Source organism: Dreissena polymorpha, chromosome 4, assembly GCF_020536995.1.
Source record: "Dreissena polymorpha isolate Duluth1 chromosome 4, UMN_Dpol_1.0, whole genome shotgun sequence".
NCBI classification, from domain to species: Eukaryota; Metazoa; Mollusca; class Bivalvia; order Myida; family Dreissenidae; genus Dreissena; species Dreissena polymorpha.
This window is the reverse complement of record NC_068358.1, coordinates 11,732,014-11,749,218: the sequence shown is the minus strand read 5'-3', so window position 1 is coordinate 11,749,218 and position 17,205 is coordinate 11,732,014. Positions and strand designations below refer to the sequence as shown.

At 35.1% G+C, this 17,205-nt stretch overlaps 2 protein-coding genes across 2 annotated transcripts in view; both read right to left on the bottom strand.

The window, feature by feature from the left end:
• Positions 1–17,205, bottom strand: part of LOC127879042 (uncharacterized) — a 484,339-nt gene that overhangs the window by 193,007 nt on the left and 274,127 nt on the right. The window lies entirely within an intron of this gene.
• LOC127879036 (uncharacterized) overlaps positions 8,354–17,205 on the bottom strand; it is a 465,202-nt gene continuing 456,350 nt past the window's right edge. Inside the window, exons 2-4 of the mRNA XM_052425628.1 lie at positions 10,745–11,626; positions 10,316–10,641; positions 8,354–8,949 (exon numbers count right to left, since the gene is read on the bottom strand). Coding sequence (XP_052281588.1) covers positions 8,789–8,949; positions 10,316–10,641; positions 10,745–11,265 — 1,008 coding nt within the window. The 5' untranslated portion in view covers positions 11,266–11,626 and the 3' untranslated portion in view covers positions 8,354–8,788. The remainder of the gene's footprint in view (positions 8,950–10,315; positions 10,642–10,744; positions 11,627–17,205) is intronic.

Here is a 17,205-nt window from a genome sequence, read left to right as displayed (position 1 = left end):
TTTTTGTCATTTATTCAAACAAAATAAACAACATACGCGTGTAAACAGGTAGATTTGTGTAATAATTTCTATAGTACTCACTACTAATACTGAAGTGTTATCGACATTTCATTTATTTCGGAAAAATAGCATTCATTGCGTGTACACACACATCCTTGTATCACGCACATATCGATATCTGAGAAAGAAGATACCAAATAACATTTAAGATATTAATGGCTCTCTTCCTGGATGACTGTAAATGCTTAACATGTAAAATAATGTTATGCTCTGAAGTAAATGAAATCATATTCGTCAAATAGAGAGAGATCAACAAAAGCATGCTGTCAAGCTTTTATGTTTAGGGTACCACAAGGATTTATTTTCAGTCCTCTGCGAGTTTTTTTATCTATGCACTTGACCTGTATATTTATATCTAAAGATTGTCTTCTGGAATTATATTTTTGTAAGGATAACGTAATGAAAACGTACGACCGTGATGGATGAAAAAAAAAATTAATAATGTGGAAATCGAAACATTATCACTTCTCGTTATCCTATTAATAAAGCATTTCCATTATCAAAAGACATAACCGTCTTGTATTTTGTCACATGATATAAAATTGTTATGCAATATCTTGCCTGTATGCTTTTTTTTAAAGTCGAAATTTTAACCTTTTTGTAAATTAATATTATATATTATAAACGCAATTTACCGGCCGAATGTGAACACAAACAGTAATATAAGACAAGGGAGTAAAACTGGTAACAGAAGCGATAGAATGCTTTGATTTTTACATGGTGAGTGTTTTAGTTGACTTGATAAAAAAGTCCAAAACGTAAATCTAAATTATTTTTATTTATTATGCATGTTATTTAGATATGATGATTGAGATATTTTGTGTGGAATAATGGTTGAAATGAAACAAAACAATTTTAGATTTTCGTATGTTTATCATATGAATATTTGAATATTTAGAAAAAATAAGTGTTAGAAAAATAAAAATAAATAACTTGATCACTAAAATAGTATTTGAATTAATATAAAATCTTGCAAAAATAAATTATCTCAAACATATAAACAGTAAGTATTTTTGTAAAAAATGTAGTCAAATGTGTTCCAGTATAGTGTAATTCAATATAATACAAATGTATGTAAATCGAAATAACATTACGTATGTGTCTAACTTAAAATGCTCAGTGATAAATCAACAGTTTATTATTGGTTGTATTTATTCCAATATCATCCTTATTCTGTGACATTCAAATCTGCATTAAACCTGTTCTTTTATTGTTGCTTATAGACAAGTTTATGGTAAACTAATAAGAGAACAACTAATGACTACAAAATATGAACAACTTTCGCAATATGGCTGTTCACGCTGATAATGCGGATACTTTGATAACATATGGCACTTCTCTAACAGAGCAAAACAAAAGCCACGCGCGAGCGGTAAGTTCCTCAGTGTGTTTTTAAGTTGTATCCTAAAGATTCGTTTCTGGCCTGGGGCGTAGCCCCAAGGCCACAGTAATGATACAAATTTCTGAGCGAGTCATAATTGGCTGACTGCCAAAAACCAAATTCCGAAAACTCCGATTTACCCTTTAATTCATGCGCAATAAAAGAAGTTCTTCGCAGATCTCAATAATCCGCCTTGTAAATACAGAACATCACTATATAACAAGACCGTGTCATAAAAGTTGTAAACAAATTTTATTGAAGCAAAATTGCTAAGCATTGGCTACGACATAGTTTTTATTGTTTGCATATTCATGCGAGAATAAGTTCCTCACTAGACGGTCTATTAATTTTTTTGAAGACATTATATTTGGTATTTATAAAAATATTTTAAGATATAGTTATTTTATTTTGCGTTAACGAGGCATTCAAGAAAAAAGAAAATGAATAAAACAACAACAAATATTTATGATAGTTCTCGGAAATATACGAAATTACCGGATATGATATTTCACTGCGCAGATCGAGCGCGCAAATCGAGCGCGGAAGGTTCTACGTGAGACAACGTTCGCAATCTGTACACCGTTCTTTATCAGGGTAAAGGCCCAGTCTCACTTTGATGCCGGCGGAGCCCTGATGCGTGATCCGGGATCAACCGGGATGAACCGGGGAAAACCGGGGCTCCACCGGGAAAGAATTGAAATGTTTAATACCTCCGAGATGAACCGGGAGTCACCGGGAAGGACCGGCAACGACCGGCGCGACACCGGGAACAACCGGGACGGCACCGGGAACAACCGGGACGGCACCGTAGTTCCATAAAGACCCCGGCAGAGCTACGGCAACGCCCCGTTGATTGCCGTTTGAGTCCCGGTATAGCTACGGTACATAAGTAAACCGGCGCTCTGCCGGGACGCCACCGGAGTTCACTGGGGCTCCGCCGAGGCATTACCGGCGACGACCGGGGTGAAACCGGGGCGTTGCCGTAGCTCTGCCGGGGTCTGATGCCGGTATAGCCCCGGTGAGTGCCGGCGGTGTTACGGTATGCCGGGGCTCTGTCGGGACGCTGCCGGCTTTTACCGAGGCTCAACCGGGGCACTACCGGCGACAACCGGGGCTATGCCGATACGCTGCCGGCTTTCACCGGGGCTCAACCGGGGCACCACCGGCGACAACCGGGGCTCTTCCGGGGCTTCACCGGGATAAACCGTAGCCAGTCCGGGTTGACCGGGACTTTGCCGGGCTGTTGACCGGCTTCAACCGGGGCGGCACCGGGAAATAGTGTGAATGCGTAAAAAAATTCTACGAATCATCCCGGTCCTCGCCGGTCAACCGGCGTTAGCAAACCGGGATGGACAGGGGCTCTACCGGCAATAGAGAGACTTGGGCTTAAGTGGATTTTCTTTTGTATACACTTTACAAAGGAAGTATGAGTGTTTTCCTGATTTGTTAACTATGTAATAGAAAGCTATTTTAGGCTATTGAAAGTGATTTATTTGACGCCAACAATAACATTTTTTTGCGGCCATGTTGTTGTTGTTAAATATTTTCACCGCCTATGTAGACGAACCTCTACCAGATCTGTAGAGTTGCACAAAAGGATATCGTTCCCACAACCAGTATCGTGTTGTTATCCTACGTCTGTGTACACTGTAGTATATACACAAATATTGTCTTTTCTTACTGTCTCTGAGCTTCTGCACTCAACCGCTAGGGTCAATCCGTATAAATTCGGACAAAGGGAGAAATTCGGACAAAACATCCTAAATGCATTTTACATCACACTAAATTTAGCCCCAGGCCTTCAGCGCCTACAGCGCTTTGATTTAGACAAGGCACATGGTCGAGTTGATAAATGGTGTATCCTTTTCTATTGTGAAGAAAAAAAATCACGGATGAATGGTAGATTTTGCCCAAAAAATAGCAAATTCGGTCGGAAAACAGCATGAACTGGATGAACAGTAAACATTTCAACACAATAAAACTACTAAGAATTATTGAAAAAAAAAGTTTGATATTCCACTGTGCTTCAAATAGTGAAATTTTGAAAGTATTCAATGAAATATAACCGAAGATAGAGCATGTTTAAAAAGGTGAAGTTGCAGACACTTCGATTCCCGATAAGGGACTCTTCGGATAACAGAGACTTTCAACAAATTGAACACTCTGATAACAGAGTTTTATCTTCTACCAGAAATGGATTTATGTATTTTATGGCTATTCTTTCCCAACATTTTGAAGTACGAATCAATTTGAATAGTAAAGCGCGACACATTGTGTATCTATGTACACCTTAATTATAAACATACGTCAAATATAACCAATGGCGATGTTCGTTTTAAAAAATCACATTACTATTAATGTATACTGTTAATATTATAGTTGCAATTTTAAGGAAGATTAAAATGCTTATTAGTGTTGAAATATAATTTATATATTTATTTCTATATGTAGAATATTTCTTACAGAAATTACTTTAAGCAAAAAGCGCAGACCCTGATGAGACGCCGCATCATGTGGCGTCTCATCTGGGTCTACGCTGTTTTCCAAGGCCTTTTTCCTGGACGCTAGGCATAAATGGGTTAAACACGATCGTGTTTAATTGTACTTATAGCAAGGCTCTAAATTACGGGAGGGAAAGTAAAGAGGCAAATGCACCTTTTTTCATCATAAAATCATATGTGCTGATTAGAAACGCACCATCAAGATGATACTAATGCGTAGCCACAACATTAATAAGATAATGGATGACCGTCGTTATATTGAGCTCTGATTATAGGGATAATTTAATTTACGCGATGATAACGTTAATTCGAAGTGAGATTTGCCTGACCATAAATTGGTTAAAAGCATTTCGTACCTGACCCTTAATCACTTTATTGGTTAAAAGCATTTCGGACCTGCATCGCTGCTGATATTTTTCTCTGAGTAGCAGTTAAAGCAGAGTGATCCTTCGTGAAATGCTATCTAATATATAAGTAAATGATTTTAGTTCTTCATTAGGATATAATTATATATGCGTTAGATCAACCGTTTCGCTACAAAAAAACGTTAGTTAAAATTGCTTAAGCTCGTGTACTATGCTAAGATCCGGCTTTTGGCTGACTCGAAAACTGGATAATATATTGTCATTTAGACTGTACTCATCACACATATCGAATTACCGGTAGTTTCACATTTATCTTTCATATTTATACAAATCATAATCATATTTCAAAGGGATAAGAAAAGGTTTTGGTAATTCGTTTTTAATTTACGTTAGTACATAATTTTTATGTATTGCCTGCTTGCTCTAACGGTATTCCACAGTGAATTCTGCATTTCTGATCCACTAAAAAGAGTGTGTTACATGTGGTAAAAAGTGTCGAGTTATCTGGAATAGAAGTGTCATTGAGATGATCGGTCAAAGAAGTGTCCATGAAAATTTGGCATCCAACATTTTAAACATTTGAGTTTTCTTAAATACGTTAGTAAACTAAAAGATAACATGGTGTAACATTAATGGACATTTTGATCTTTTATTTTGGGTAGTAAGCACGTTCTTGATTTATTTTCAAGTATTTGTATTTTGTTGAAATATGTACCAATCATCCAATGCATGCTTATTATGAATGGAATTTTATCCTTTTTTTTAAACAATCGCCCGTTTTTTCCGCGAATTTCTTTCAACACAATACAAAGTGCTAATCCATTAATAGACCAAACACTGTTCCGTGTCTGAAAACCAAATGAACCGAACATAAATGCAAAAAAGCTGAAGAACTCTTCTCTCGCGCGTGGCTTTTGTTGATCTCTGTTATCGAAGTGTCATCTGTTATCAAAGTATCCGCATATCCGGCGTGCTGTTTAATTGTATCGACTTATCCCAAACTCATTTTATGTATGTAAGGAAATTAATAAACGACGGCTAACAACCTCGTTATTAAATACAGTAAATCTTAAATGGAAAACCGTTATAGGAAAAAATGAAGTTCGTACAATGTAATACTTATTTTACATGTAATCATATTTTAAATGTACTATGTTTTTTTATGTTTTATTGAAATACATTTATACTGCATCATCATATTAGCTATCACTTGAGACATTTAATAAAATGGAAAACCGTCATGAGAAAAGGCATTATGAATATCAAACGATGCTCCACTTACTTAACATTTAATCCTACTTTGTGTTTGGTGTATAATGGAAATACAATTTCACTTAATCACCCTGTAAGTTATCACTTGAAACATAAAATAAAATGAAGCACTTGCTTCCCATTTATTATATCACGAACAATTCTATACTATACAATGGTCAATTATTGACTAGAACATGTATTTCTGAAGTTCAATTTCGTTTATAGCCAAGGCACAACCATGAATGAATTCGTCGGTACGAAACTGATAGGGCAACGTGTAATTATACTTTCCTAAAGGAGGAGAATGAATAATAATGGATGTTGATGTCTCAAAATAGCGTTGTTTGATGAATACACACTTCGTTATGGCTTAACGTAACCCCCACCAAACCAAATTGATTCTTATTGGCAAAACTAGTACTGATTTACCGGTTGGTATGATATCAGGCTGTAAGGCGTTGGGTTGGTATGATATCAGGCTGTAAGGCGTTGTCGCTAAATTATATTACGCAACATTGCAACTGCATTCCACCTTTAAGGCTATGATATACAGCCAAGACTTATTTAACACCTGGTGTTACATTTGTGTGACCTTTACTTACCATAAAATCAGTATTATGCTGTGGTATGCACACATTTGCGGAGTAGCTACTTTTGTTTCGCATCTCATCCCTCGTGCATTAAAATCAATATACGACTTACAATACAACTCAACGCATTGTAACATATTTAACGACATAAAATCTAGAAACCACAAGGTTTGCATAAACAAGAGGTAAAGGCATGGACACGCAAACTGTGTAAGATCATGTTAAACACTATGAACACGGTTTACACTATAAGAAGATTTCTTTGCCGTCGAGGTGACAACATGACGTAACGAATAGTGTTCAATAGGGGTATCAATACGAGTTCAATACGATATGGACTCTATGGCGCTGATTGGCTATTTACACGCGCAAAGCTTTCACTTGGATTAAGTATAAGCTTCAAACAAAGCCCTGTTTAACGAACTATATGTGATGTCATTCTTTTTATACATAATGGTGTAAATAATTTATGTTCTTTCATCATGTACAGCGTTTCCTTTAAACCTTTTACAAAACAGTCCGAATATGTAGACAATGAATGTGGTTGATTTAAGAAAAAATTAAATTAAACAGAAAGAATCATACAATTTTACAATTCGTTAATGTTAGAGGATATCTAACAAAGGTTATTTTCCGTATTCGCTCAAAGAGCCAACTTCGTTAGTATTAACATTATCATTAATGGTCTGCAGGGGACTATTGATCCACATCAGCACATCCTCTCTTTGTTGGCAGATCCTATAACTATGTTGTGGACCGAAAGCAAGGAATCGGCTAAAATCATATTGGCGTTTCTTGTAGCGGACATAATTTTCATTGCTTTACTGATACTAATTTTCGTGTGATGAATGTTTAGCCATTTCAGACAATAGAGAACGGAGTTTATGACAGGAGCTTATGACTGACAGGAACTCTGTATAAACGGTTCCTTACAATAGGTCAATATTTCGTTTATGTATGTCTACAATAGTTTTATAGGCTGCATTTCGAATATGTTTGTACAACTATAAGTTATCGCATAAAAAGTAAGTGTACATAAAACACAGAGTGATACAATGCATACATTAAACAAGGAACTACATAATTTATACCTTATATTAAACATGACAATAAAAAACATACACAATGTAACTAACGCTTTGAACTTTACCTCGATGTTGTATATTGCTTTTCGTCGCAACTATATCTATGCATGACCTATACATGTAAGTCAAATAGAAAACGTATGTATGTTAATATTTTTAGTCATAACATACTTAATACGGGAGTTCCCCCTGTCATACGGTTTGGGCTTTGCATAAATCTGCTTCTTGGTTATAGTAAGAACATCATCGAGGTACTTCTTTGATGTATGGTATGCATACAATATTGGTAATTTTATATAAGCAAGATAATGTTTATGGTCCGATGGATTTTGCAAATTTCATATCTATTACAGTCTGTTATACAAAAGTATTTATCCGAAGTACGGAGGTTTTATGTTTAATATCTTGATTTTATTAGTGCATTTTATGGTATGTACACTAGTACAATATACACTATTTCACAAAACGTACAAGATAGGCAAGAACATAATCGATATAAGGTTCTTTCTGTAATGTCCTCCTTCAGAAAGCCACGTGATTGGAAAAAAGAAGTCACCCACCAATTAAGTTAAACCACGAAACCAGGCTAACGGACGTAACCTGCTCGAGACATTTTAACGCTTCATTCATGAATTATCTCTCTTCCTTCGTCATAAATTCAAACAGGGATGTTCATTACGCAATACATAATAAAAAGATATGTAATAAAAAATGTTTAATCTTTAATAAAATGATGTTTGTAATACTTAAATTGTAATATGGATACAAGTCTTATTTTCTTATAAAATCATGCCTTTAAGTATTACAGTATATGGGTATTGCACTAAGTATGATTGCGAAGCTACTTACGAAACATACATTTATTCAATACATGTATGAAGAAAAGCAACAATGTGAACCCTCCTGGAAAGAAACTTATCTTAATTTCAAACTTTCAAACCGTAAAAATGACGTCGACATACATCCGGTTCGAAAACCAGAAACTTGTCTTTTTGTTCTGAAAGTTATGATTTTGTTGAAGCAATTTTATAAATACTTTATAAATTATGTTTGTATAATTATTGTAACTTTGATATTTTTAAATGACTGGCAACACATAATGTATTTTTTACATCGTCGACATCATTAATTGTCAAAAATCATTTAAGATTAAAATATATCAAAACGGGGCTCTTTCGGAGCAATTTGGTTTTTCACCCCTAACAAATTTCCTTTTATATGACATAAAACCTTGGATTGCCAAATCGGTAACCATAACAAAAGTCGCTGATTTCATTTTTAGTTGTAGTTTTACCTGTGTGTTGTACGTATCGCCTTATTTCGTATTAGCAATGGCCTTATATAAAATACTACTGGATGTTAACAAAAATACCTCACCTTATTCGGTATCTAGCGTTTCATTTGTCACATATTTGAAAGTAAATACGGCAATTAAAGCGACAATACATACATTTATTGCGATATTCCTTTCGAACGGTCACCTAGTCTAACACTTTAACCGTCATATTAGACGGCGATTGTTCCGTTTGTAAATATTCCACTTGGCACAACATTAAAAGGGGGTATCATTTGCAGCCTTGTCGTTTTCCTCCGTCATAGCTTTACTTTTATCAGCGTTGTTTTTAGTTGCCAAAGAACTAGTTCTTGTGTTAGACTTCCAAATCCCGAGTCGTCTGCGTCGTATGATCAGGAAGACGACGAGATTAAGGGTACCTACCATTTACAACAAACATATTAGGCTACAAAAAAGTTGTTTTTATCCACTTCTGTCTAAATTAGACAGGTTAGGGTAGGTAGGTCTATTCTAGTTTTATCAACTTTTTAACGATACATTATATATTTCTTGCATCTATACTTCAATTCAATGATTTTGTTTTTCAAAATCTTTCGTTATTTGCTAAGGGTTGGCACACAAATTAAGGGTCGGCAGGGTAATTTGAAACAACACATTCTCTTATGCCCAAGAATAGTAATGGAAAATAGTATGCGTATGACTACAATTCACTAAGAAAAACTTAGAATGTACCTGAGCAGGATCACAACGGTCAAAAATGCAAGATACGATTTCTTATGAATATTGAAACATCTAAGACTAGTGAGAAACATGTTTACACGAGGAGGGCAAAAAGAGGGACAAAATGAAGCAAAATAGCTTAAGGTCGGATTGCAACACTATGAAAATCTCATTAACATCAATCATGATGGTAAATTATCTTTTTTTAAAGGGCATAACAATAACGAGATAAAGATATTTCAAGTCAAAAGGTCAATCAAAATTTAAATGCATGAGCATATATAACAAACCAACTGTTCTGACGGACAAGGATCCCATTAATAACAAAATAAACAACAAATCATGTGGTTGTTGAAACACATTATTGAAGAGTTTTAGTGAAAATACATAGGTGAATTAACTCAAATCTATTGAAATATCGAATATGAGAAAACTGCAGTTTGGACCAGTTTTTAGACATCTTAATATATGTCAAATATGTAATATGCTGTTACATCTCTTAAAAGGTAACTGCAAAATATCTAACCATCAAATGTATAGCGATAAGCATATACTTTACTCTAATCATAAATGTTTCACTAAATATGTCGAAGGTTTGAATAAATATTAATTGGGGTAAATGTCATAACTATTGTCTTGTGGGTTTGTTGTGATGCCATGTAGCGTTTTAAAAATAGGCAATATAATTACATGTACATTCAAACCCACATTCGAATCTGCAACTCTTAATCTTATTGTTTTCATCAATTGCCTCATTACCTTAATGGCACAGGAAATAATTTGATAATAATTGTGTCCGTCCAAAGGATTTGAATGACCTGAAAAATCGTAGAATTTAAATCAAAGGCTGAAACAAAATCAAAGTCACTTCAAACATCCACCCATCGCCTTTATTATCAATAACCTTTAAAAGACGATTCGAGCTTTGGTTCGGTATCAAAACCAGCGATTTACGTTGCATTCGGCAAATTTACATCGAGATCGTTGGCTTCAAATATCGAACAAAGATCTTACATAATATATTAAATGCATGAAACCAAAAAAGCACAACTTTATACAATTTACCTCCTGTATTCGACAGTATGACAACAAAGTGATGAATGGGTTGTGGAACCTCCGCCACGAACAGGCCCCACAGACCGAAGACGCCCATGGCCGTCCACTGAATGAAGAATGCCACCACAAACAGCGACATGGCTTGAGCAGAGCGGATACTTGTCGTCCGCGTGGTTGACATCTTGCCAGATGTTTTGTTGATATTTGACGTCTGCCGGTGTATTTTGAGCCAAGTCAGAAAGTAGAGGACTGCGTTCACCACAAAGATAACCAGTATTGGCACAGTGGTGAACCATATCTGAGTAATTCTTCCTTTCACTTTATCGAAGTAACAGCTGTAACAAAGATACGTTTGTCGCAGAAGTGCAGATATTTTAATCAAACGTAATAATATTAACGTAAAATCATTATTTTGCAAGGAGTCTAAGCTTAACTTACAATGTTCCGTTTGGTCCAAACGTCCCAAGGCCTGCGGCTATGATCGCCCCGACAAACGGAGCGCCAAATATCCAAAGTAGGAGCCGCCAGTCAGTCGTACCGAAATATATATTTTTGTCTGATCTCACTAATAAAAAAGCATTTATTGCAACGATGTTCACCAAAAGGTTCTGTGATGTGATAAATACGGCCAATGTGAAGGCGTAAAATTCACACAGACCTCTTGGATAAACGTGACTTCTTGCGATCACAATGTGCATGTGGTCCGTAAAGTGGGCAATATTGAACAGCCCATCACATATCGCCAAGTAGACTACAAATCTATTACCCTTGGACCAGCTTGTGAAAAATGTCCGGTAACTATTGCTTTTGAAGGAAAGCACAAGAGTTGCCACGGCACACGTGAAGCTCGTGACGATGCATACTATTGCTGGAATGTGGATGCCGTAGAATGAACCGTTAGATATTCCATATAGTTCAATATCATAGCCGTCACGAGGTTGAACTTCCGTGCCGTTCATGTTTAATGTTTTGTACACGAAAATATTATAAGAAACAACTGCGTGTGGGAATATATGACATCTCAAACTTACTTTACGTTTTAAAAACCTATTTCCAACGTTTGAAGAGAATTATCTTAAAACAACGATTTGAAAACATCGTCACGGAGTATATATATCCGAACCTACATTTTTGAGTTGTCACGTGAGGTTTCCATTATGGGTTTTGCCATATTAAACGTATTCGTTTATGAAATTGAAGTGATTCGCTTTGATAAATATTTCACATCTGGATACTAATTTTCCACGAACTTGTAAATGTTATATTTAGTACATAATCAATCATTTCAGTCAATGTTTAAATGACTGGAAATCATACAACCTGAAATTGAACGTTCAGTCATTGAGAATACAAACATTTTCAATGAAGCGAAGTCCAGAATTCAAGCTATAGCATATTACATTGCTTGGTAGTCAGGAAGAAGTGAATCACTGCCAAATTCCCCAATCTAATGAGGTTCAACATAAATACAAGATATGTGCTGTGTCTACAAGAAAGTAAACAGGTATAGTGTATTAGCATTCAAGTCATCTTTCAAGCACAGCTCTGGACGACCATCATACTAGATTGACACTCGACATGTCGACATCGATGCTATGTACGCATGCTATTTCTACTTGTTCATTCAGTTTTAATACGGCGATGACTTGGATTTTTCTGTGTCCAAGGTATTTCTGTATGTGGATTCTGACTCATCGAAGATACAAGTGAAAATCTCGCTTATCGTGCAACAAGGAAGTATCAAGGCTGTCATTGTTTATCTCAAGCTATTTTGAAATACTAAGAACGATTTGATAGTTCGGGTATTGTTCAAATATGTCACGTTTTCCATGTTTCTGCTGCATAATAAATGTTAATATTTAAATGTATATAAAGCAAAGTAGTTAAAGTATCATACGAATAGATTTTCTATAATAGAAATAAAAATCAACTGGTAAAAAGTACCTTTATAGATTTTCTAAAATATGCATAACTGTTTTAAACAAGAGGGCCATTACAACCCAAAGCGCTCACACGAATTCTAGCTCAGGTAAAGAAAATACTGGTGTGGCATGTTCGACAATATGCCTGACAGGCAGGGTATTTTGTATTTTTTGTCACACATACTGGCTGTCAAAAATACTTATAAATATAAAAACTCAAACTATTATCAACAACTTATTACATGATTATTCACAACTTAATAAAACAATTATAATTAATTTATAATCATTCTAGTTAAGGTATTTTACAGGTCTTCAAAACCGGTTTAAACCCCCAATGCTTTGCATTGACCGTTCCAAGGCGGTGACCCCAGCTTTATTCTTATTTGTGTTTATGTTGTTTTGTATTGTGCTGTATTGTCCTGTTTTGTACTGTTTTAGCAATCGGTCACTTGCCTGAAATAAAGGACCTACTAATTGTTTATAATAATAATTCAATACTACTCCAGCAGCTGGAGTTTCACTTCTTTACATTGTAAGACGATAACTACCTAAATATGCATTTTATGTTGACGTGTGTTATAAAAATACTCTGATATTTTTAAAATACAAAGATTTCACCGCACGATACTTTTACGTAACGATATTTAAAAAAAAACATAAATATGAAAAGATTAAGCACAGTTATGCGGCCTAGAGTTCATGCATACAAAGCTGTCTTACGTTTCATGATTAATTGATAGTAGACGGAGAAGTGTTAGGTTTGATAATGTTACCTTCTCGTTGATCACTTTGCCCCTTATTGAATAAAGTGAAAACAATTGCATGCACCGTTAAACGAATCTATATATTAGCCAATCGCATTGATCAATGTGTCGACACATTCTACTTACAATGTGACGTATTGCACATATTTTATATACATTAGAGCTACGTGGTATATAAATATAAATATTGGTTGAAATTTTATGTTTTAAATTAACCGTTATACTGCATTTGAACATACCGTTGCAAACCTGTATTAGTATGTGGGATGTTCTGTTTTTATTTCATGAACACCTAGTCAAATTGGCGCACAGTCACATCAAACTGGGTATAGAAACAAAAAATGAGCCAAATTTATAGAAAAGTCATACACACTGAATATTTGATAAAATCTTATGCCGAGCCGCCTCTGGGGTTATAAGATTCAAAAGGCCGGGGCCATTCGGAAATCTTTCTTCTCCATATGAAGCGACTATCTGTGGACTATGATTTTAAAGGAATACGATCAACAACAGAGGATTAAAAATTCCTGCACATTTTGGATAACGCAAAATGCAGAGGTTTGATGGTATTCATTGTTGGCAGTAGATTCCCAACGGGGACATCAGAGCATTACTCGGGACATGCGCTTTATTGGTTCGGCAATTTCTTGTTGTAACTAGCACCTACCGCTTTGAATTGTTGGACTTACTTATCATCGGCACACATGTTGCTATACAACAAAATACAACAAAGGGCTGTCAAACCAGCGATAAGAGGAACATGATAGCGATAGAGAACTTCTTGGAGGCGCTGGAAGGGTTACCATCTTCGTACAATCTGCTGGCGGTATTAGTGTAACAGTGCAGAGCGTGTATTTATTTCACCGAGGGCTTTCATGCAACAAAATGACAGAGGGTGGCACTGTCTTTACGATTTATTATGAAACTTATTGAAATACGCATTCTGCCAAATTGATGGTTCAGCAAACTTGGCTGTTAATGAGGCATACATTTTTATAATATATTGTAGAAGTTACTTCAGAACATCTCTTTTATATTACTGTTAAGAAACTGGAACTGGAAAATTAAACTTCTTCCAACGGATAATTGTGACTTGGCAGCAACATTCTTATAATACTCTCCGAGAAGCAAGATACGAGTTGAACGCAAAAGAAGTGTTTTTTTTATAGAGAAATCAGACTCAATGGCCTAAATGAATGGGGGTGCGGTGTTTCTAGTTCTGGCCGCGGGACATTTCTCTGCTGACTCGGAATAGACGAAAATGAGTGATATATATATATATATATATATACACCTCGTGTATCCCATATAATAGGTAAGGATATGCATGTAAACGAAAACTTGGAAACGACTCGACGAATGATTCTTAACGAATACACTTTCTAGCGACACACTGCAGATAATAAGGACATATTGTTAATCTGATTAGCGACGTGCTAATCAACGTCCCTGCGCTTAAGTTTAGTAAGAACAACACGCATGTCAAGAGCTTGCAATTTCGAGCCAAAACCTGACGAACACTCTTTGAAGACAACACGATGGATATATAAATTAAACCATACTGATGAGTTTGAGCCTGACTTGTGTACGCACTCGATTACGAAAATTTAGTATTCTGAGCCCCTATTGGAAAATATTATAGAATATTGGACGAATATAGAATATGCCGAATGTTTGTGTAAGTATTTCTTAATTTATAATTATTATTTAGTTAATATTTTTTAATGTTTCTTATACTATTTTTATTTTTTTTTAACAATCGCTGTTATATATGTGTATGTACGATATCTATTTAGAAAATGCATAATAAGCATGTTGTTTATGACGTTATTGAATCATCTTGGTAAATATTTCAGAAAAATTAATTGGTAATGGCTGCTCATTTTGGCTTCTTCTTGACTTACAAACACACCATTTGTTTGAAATCAGCCATCACATATATACCAAGAAAATTTCGCTCAGTCTGCAAGATGCTGTCGTTGATCGTTAATGTGCGGAATACTGTTAATGCCATCAAGGTTACACATTAAAATCCAGAGGGCGACAATGCGATAGTGCGTTAGTACGATAGAAACAATGCGATAGTACGATGGCGACAATTCGATAGTACGATTGCGACAACGCGATAGTACGATGGCGACAATGCGATTTGTTTTATTTAGTTTTGTTTACATACACGTCAAAGCGTAATCCTACCTCATAGCAATCAGTTGGTCTAGTGTACGTCAATTTTATTTAGAAAATAGTCGTATAAAGCTTTCGTAAATGTACACTCTTCGTTTATCCATTGTTTGTTTTACTCTTATCAGAAAATATAAATTCTATATTCTAAAATTGTATAATCTACAAATATGTAACATTTTTTAAATTTAAATAGTGTAAGCATTCTACCACTAGAAAATCAGGGTATCATTTTAAAATCAATTTGCGATTATAGCATTTTTCCAGATTATGTACATCGCAAGATATGCAACGTTTAGATCCGCATTAGATCTCAGAGTACAATTTAAAATAATGAATCAGTTTATTAATATTTGATATAAAATCATTATTCGTGCGGAGCTCAAAGGTCAGTTGGCGGATGATTAGAGAAGTACGGAAATTGTGAACATACAATTTATAATCCTAACAATAAAATTAGTTCGCGCCGTTAATAAATAATCCACTAAGGTGTAAACATTATGTGTACAGCACATATTTTTGATAGTTTTGCGTGTACCTTCTAGGTAGTCTCCAAAGCGAGTCTTGCCTTGGTCACAAGTTGAGCGCGGCGCTAGGGTTTCAATATCTAATTCAATAATTAAATCATTATCTCTTACATACCTATAATTTAAAATGTTATGTTTCCCGTAAAATATGTATTTCAAGCAAAGTACACGAATTAACGTTTTGCCACGGTTTGTGTCAAGCCTTTCGAAGAATGTTTGCTATGTTAATGTGTTCCAAAATCAAGAATAACTATTACATCAAATACGATTAGTAAATAATATGTTTATATCAAGACAAACAATGGTAATACAAATGGCCCATTTAAATACGCATGTTTAGTGCACTATAAAACTTAAGATTATGTCACTGAAAACAAAATTTTGTCAGCAACAAAATACTATATTGAAATTAAACATAATACATTATTTTTACTGCGTAAGTGTCACCAGTGTTTGCCATTGAGTTTGTTCAGTTGCATGTTGTCTAGGCATTATCTTATCCTCGAATATCTTCTCTAGTGTCGATAAACCTTCAAAGAAAAATCATACGCACTGTGCATTACTAAGTTTTGAGAGGAATGCGCTTAAAGTGTCATATTTGCAACCACAAACGATACACTGAAATCACATTATTTACTCGTTGGGAGAATCGTCTACTTCAGTTCCGTCTCAGAGATAAATGGAAGGCATTGAAGGCAGTCAATTACCTTCAAATAGAGGGTCAGTGACATCTCACTGACGTAACATCTAGATGTCGAGTTAGGATTGCAAGGGCTTAAGGAACATCTCCAATCATTGTAATCGATCATTTAGAAGAAAATATCACTGCAGTATAATGAATGGGGTTTTGCTATAGTTTTTGCTATGTTTATACGTCGCTCAATCGGAAATAGTAATCAACTGTTTAAGTCAACTTAAGATTACTCCTTCATGTTCACATAACGGATAGGATAGTACTCACGTTGCAATTTTCGGTTACTGAAAGACACATATTCATTCATAGTGTTGCAGATAGTGCACAGAAAACAACACATCAAAATGCATACCACATACAGCTAAATCAAATGTGCATGAATAGTTCATTGCATTTCCATTGTACGTCACACTATATGTTCCATGGTCTAACAAATAAAATTGTATCACCATTTTCTTATTGGTCCTCACATCATTACGAATTTATAGATTCTTATTTATTATTCATATGAAGACGATATGAAGTTTTAGGTACAATTCTGGTGTTTTTAGATGAACTGTTAATGAAACAAGTCAACAAGTAAAACATTGTATTTCTTTTCAACTTTTAAAGATTAACGTCTGTTGTTATGATTGTTTATAATGTAGTTCAACCCTTACGCCTGAAACTTGTATTATGACAGTTTCTCATTTTTAGCCATGTATTTGTCATGATATTTTACCGGCTAAGTACTATGGTCTCTATATCAGAACGCACACTGTTTGTTAAGTTTTTTTAATCATGTATACACAAAATAAAAAACATACCA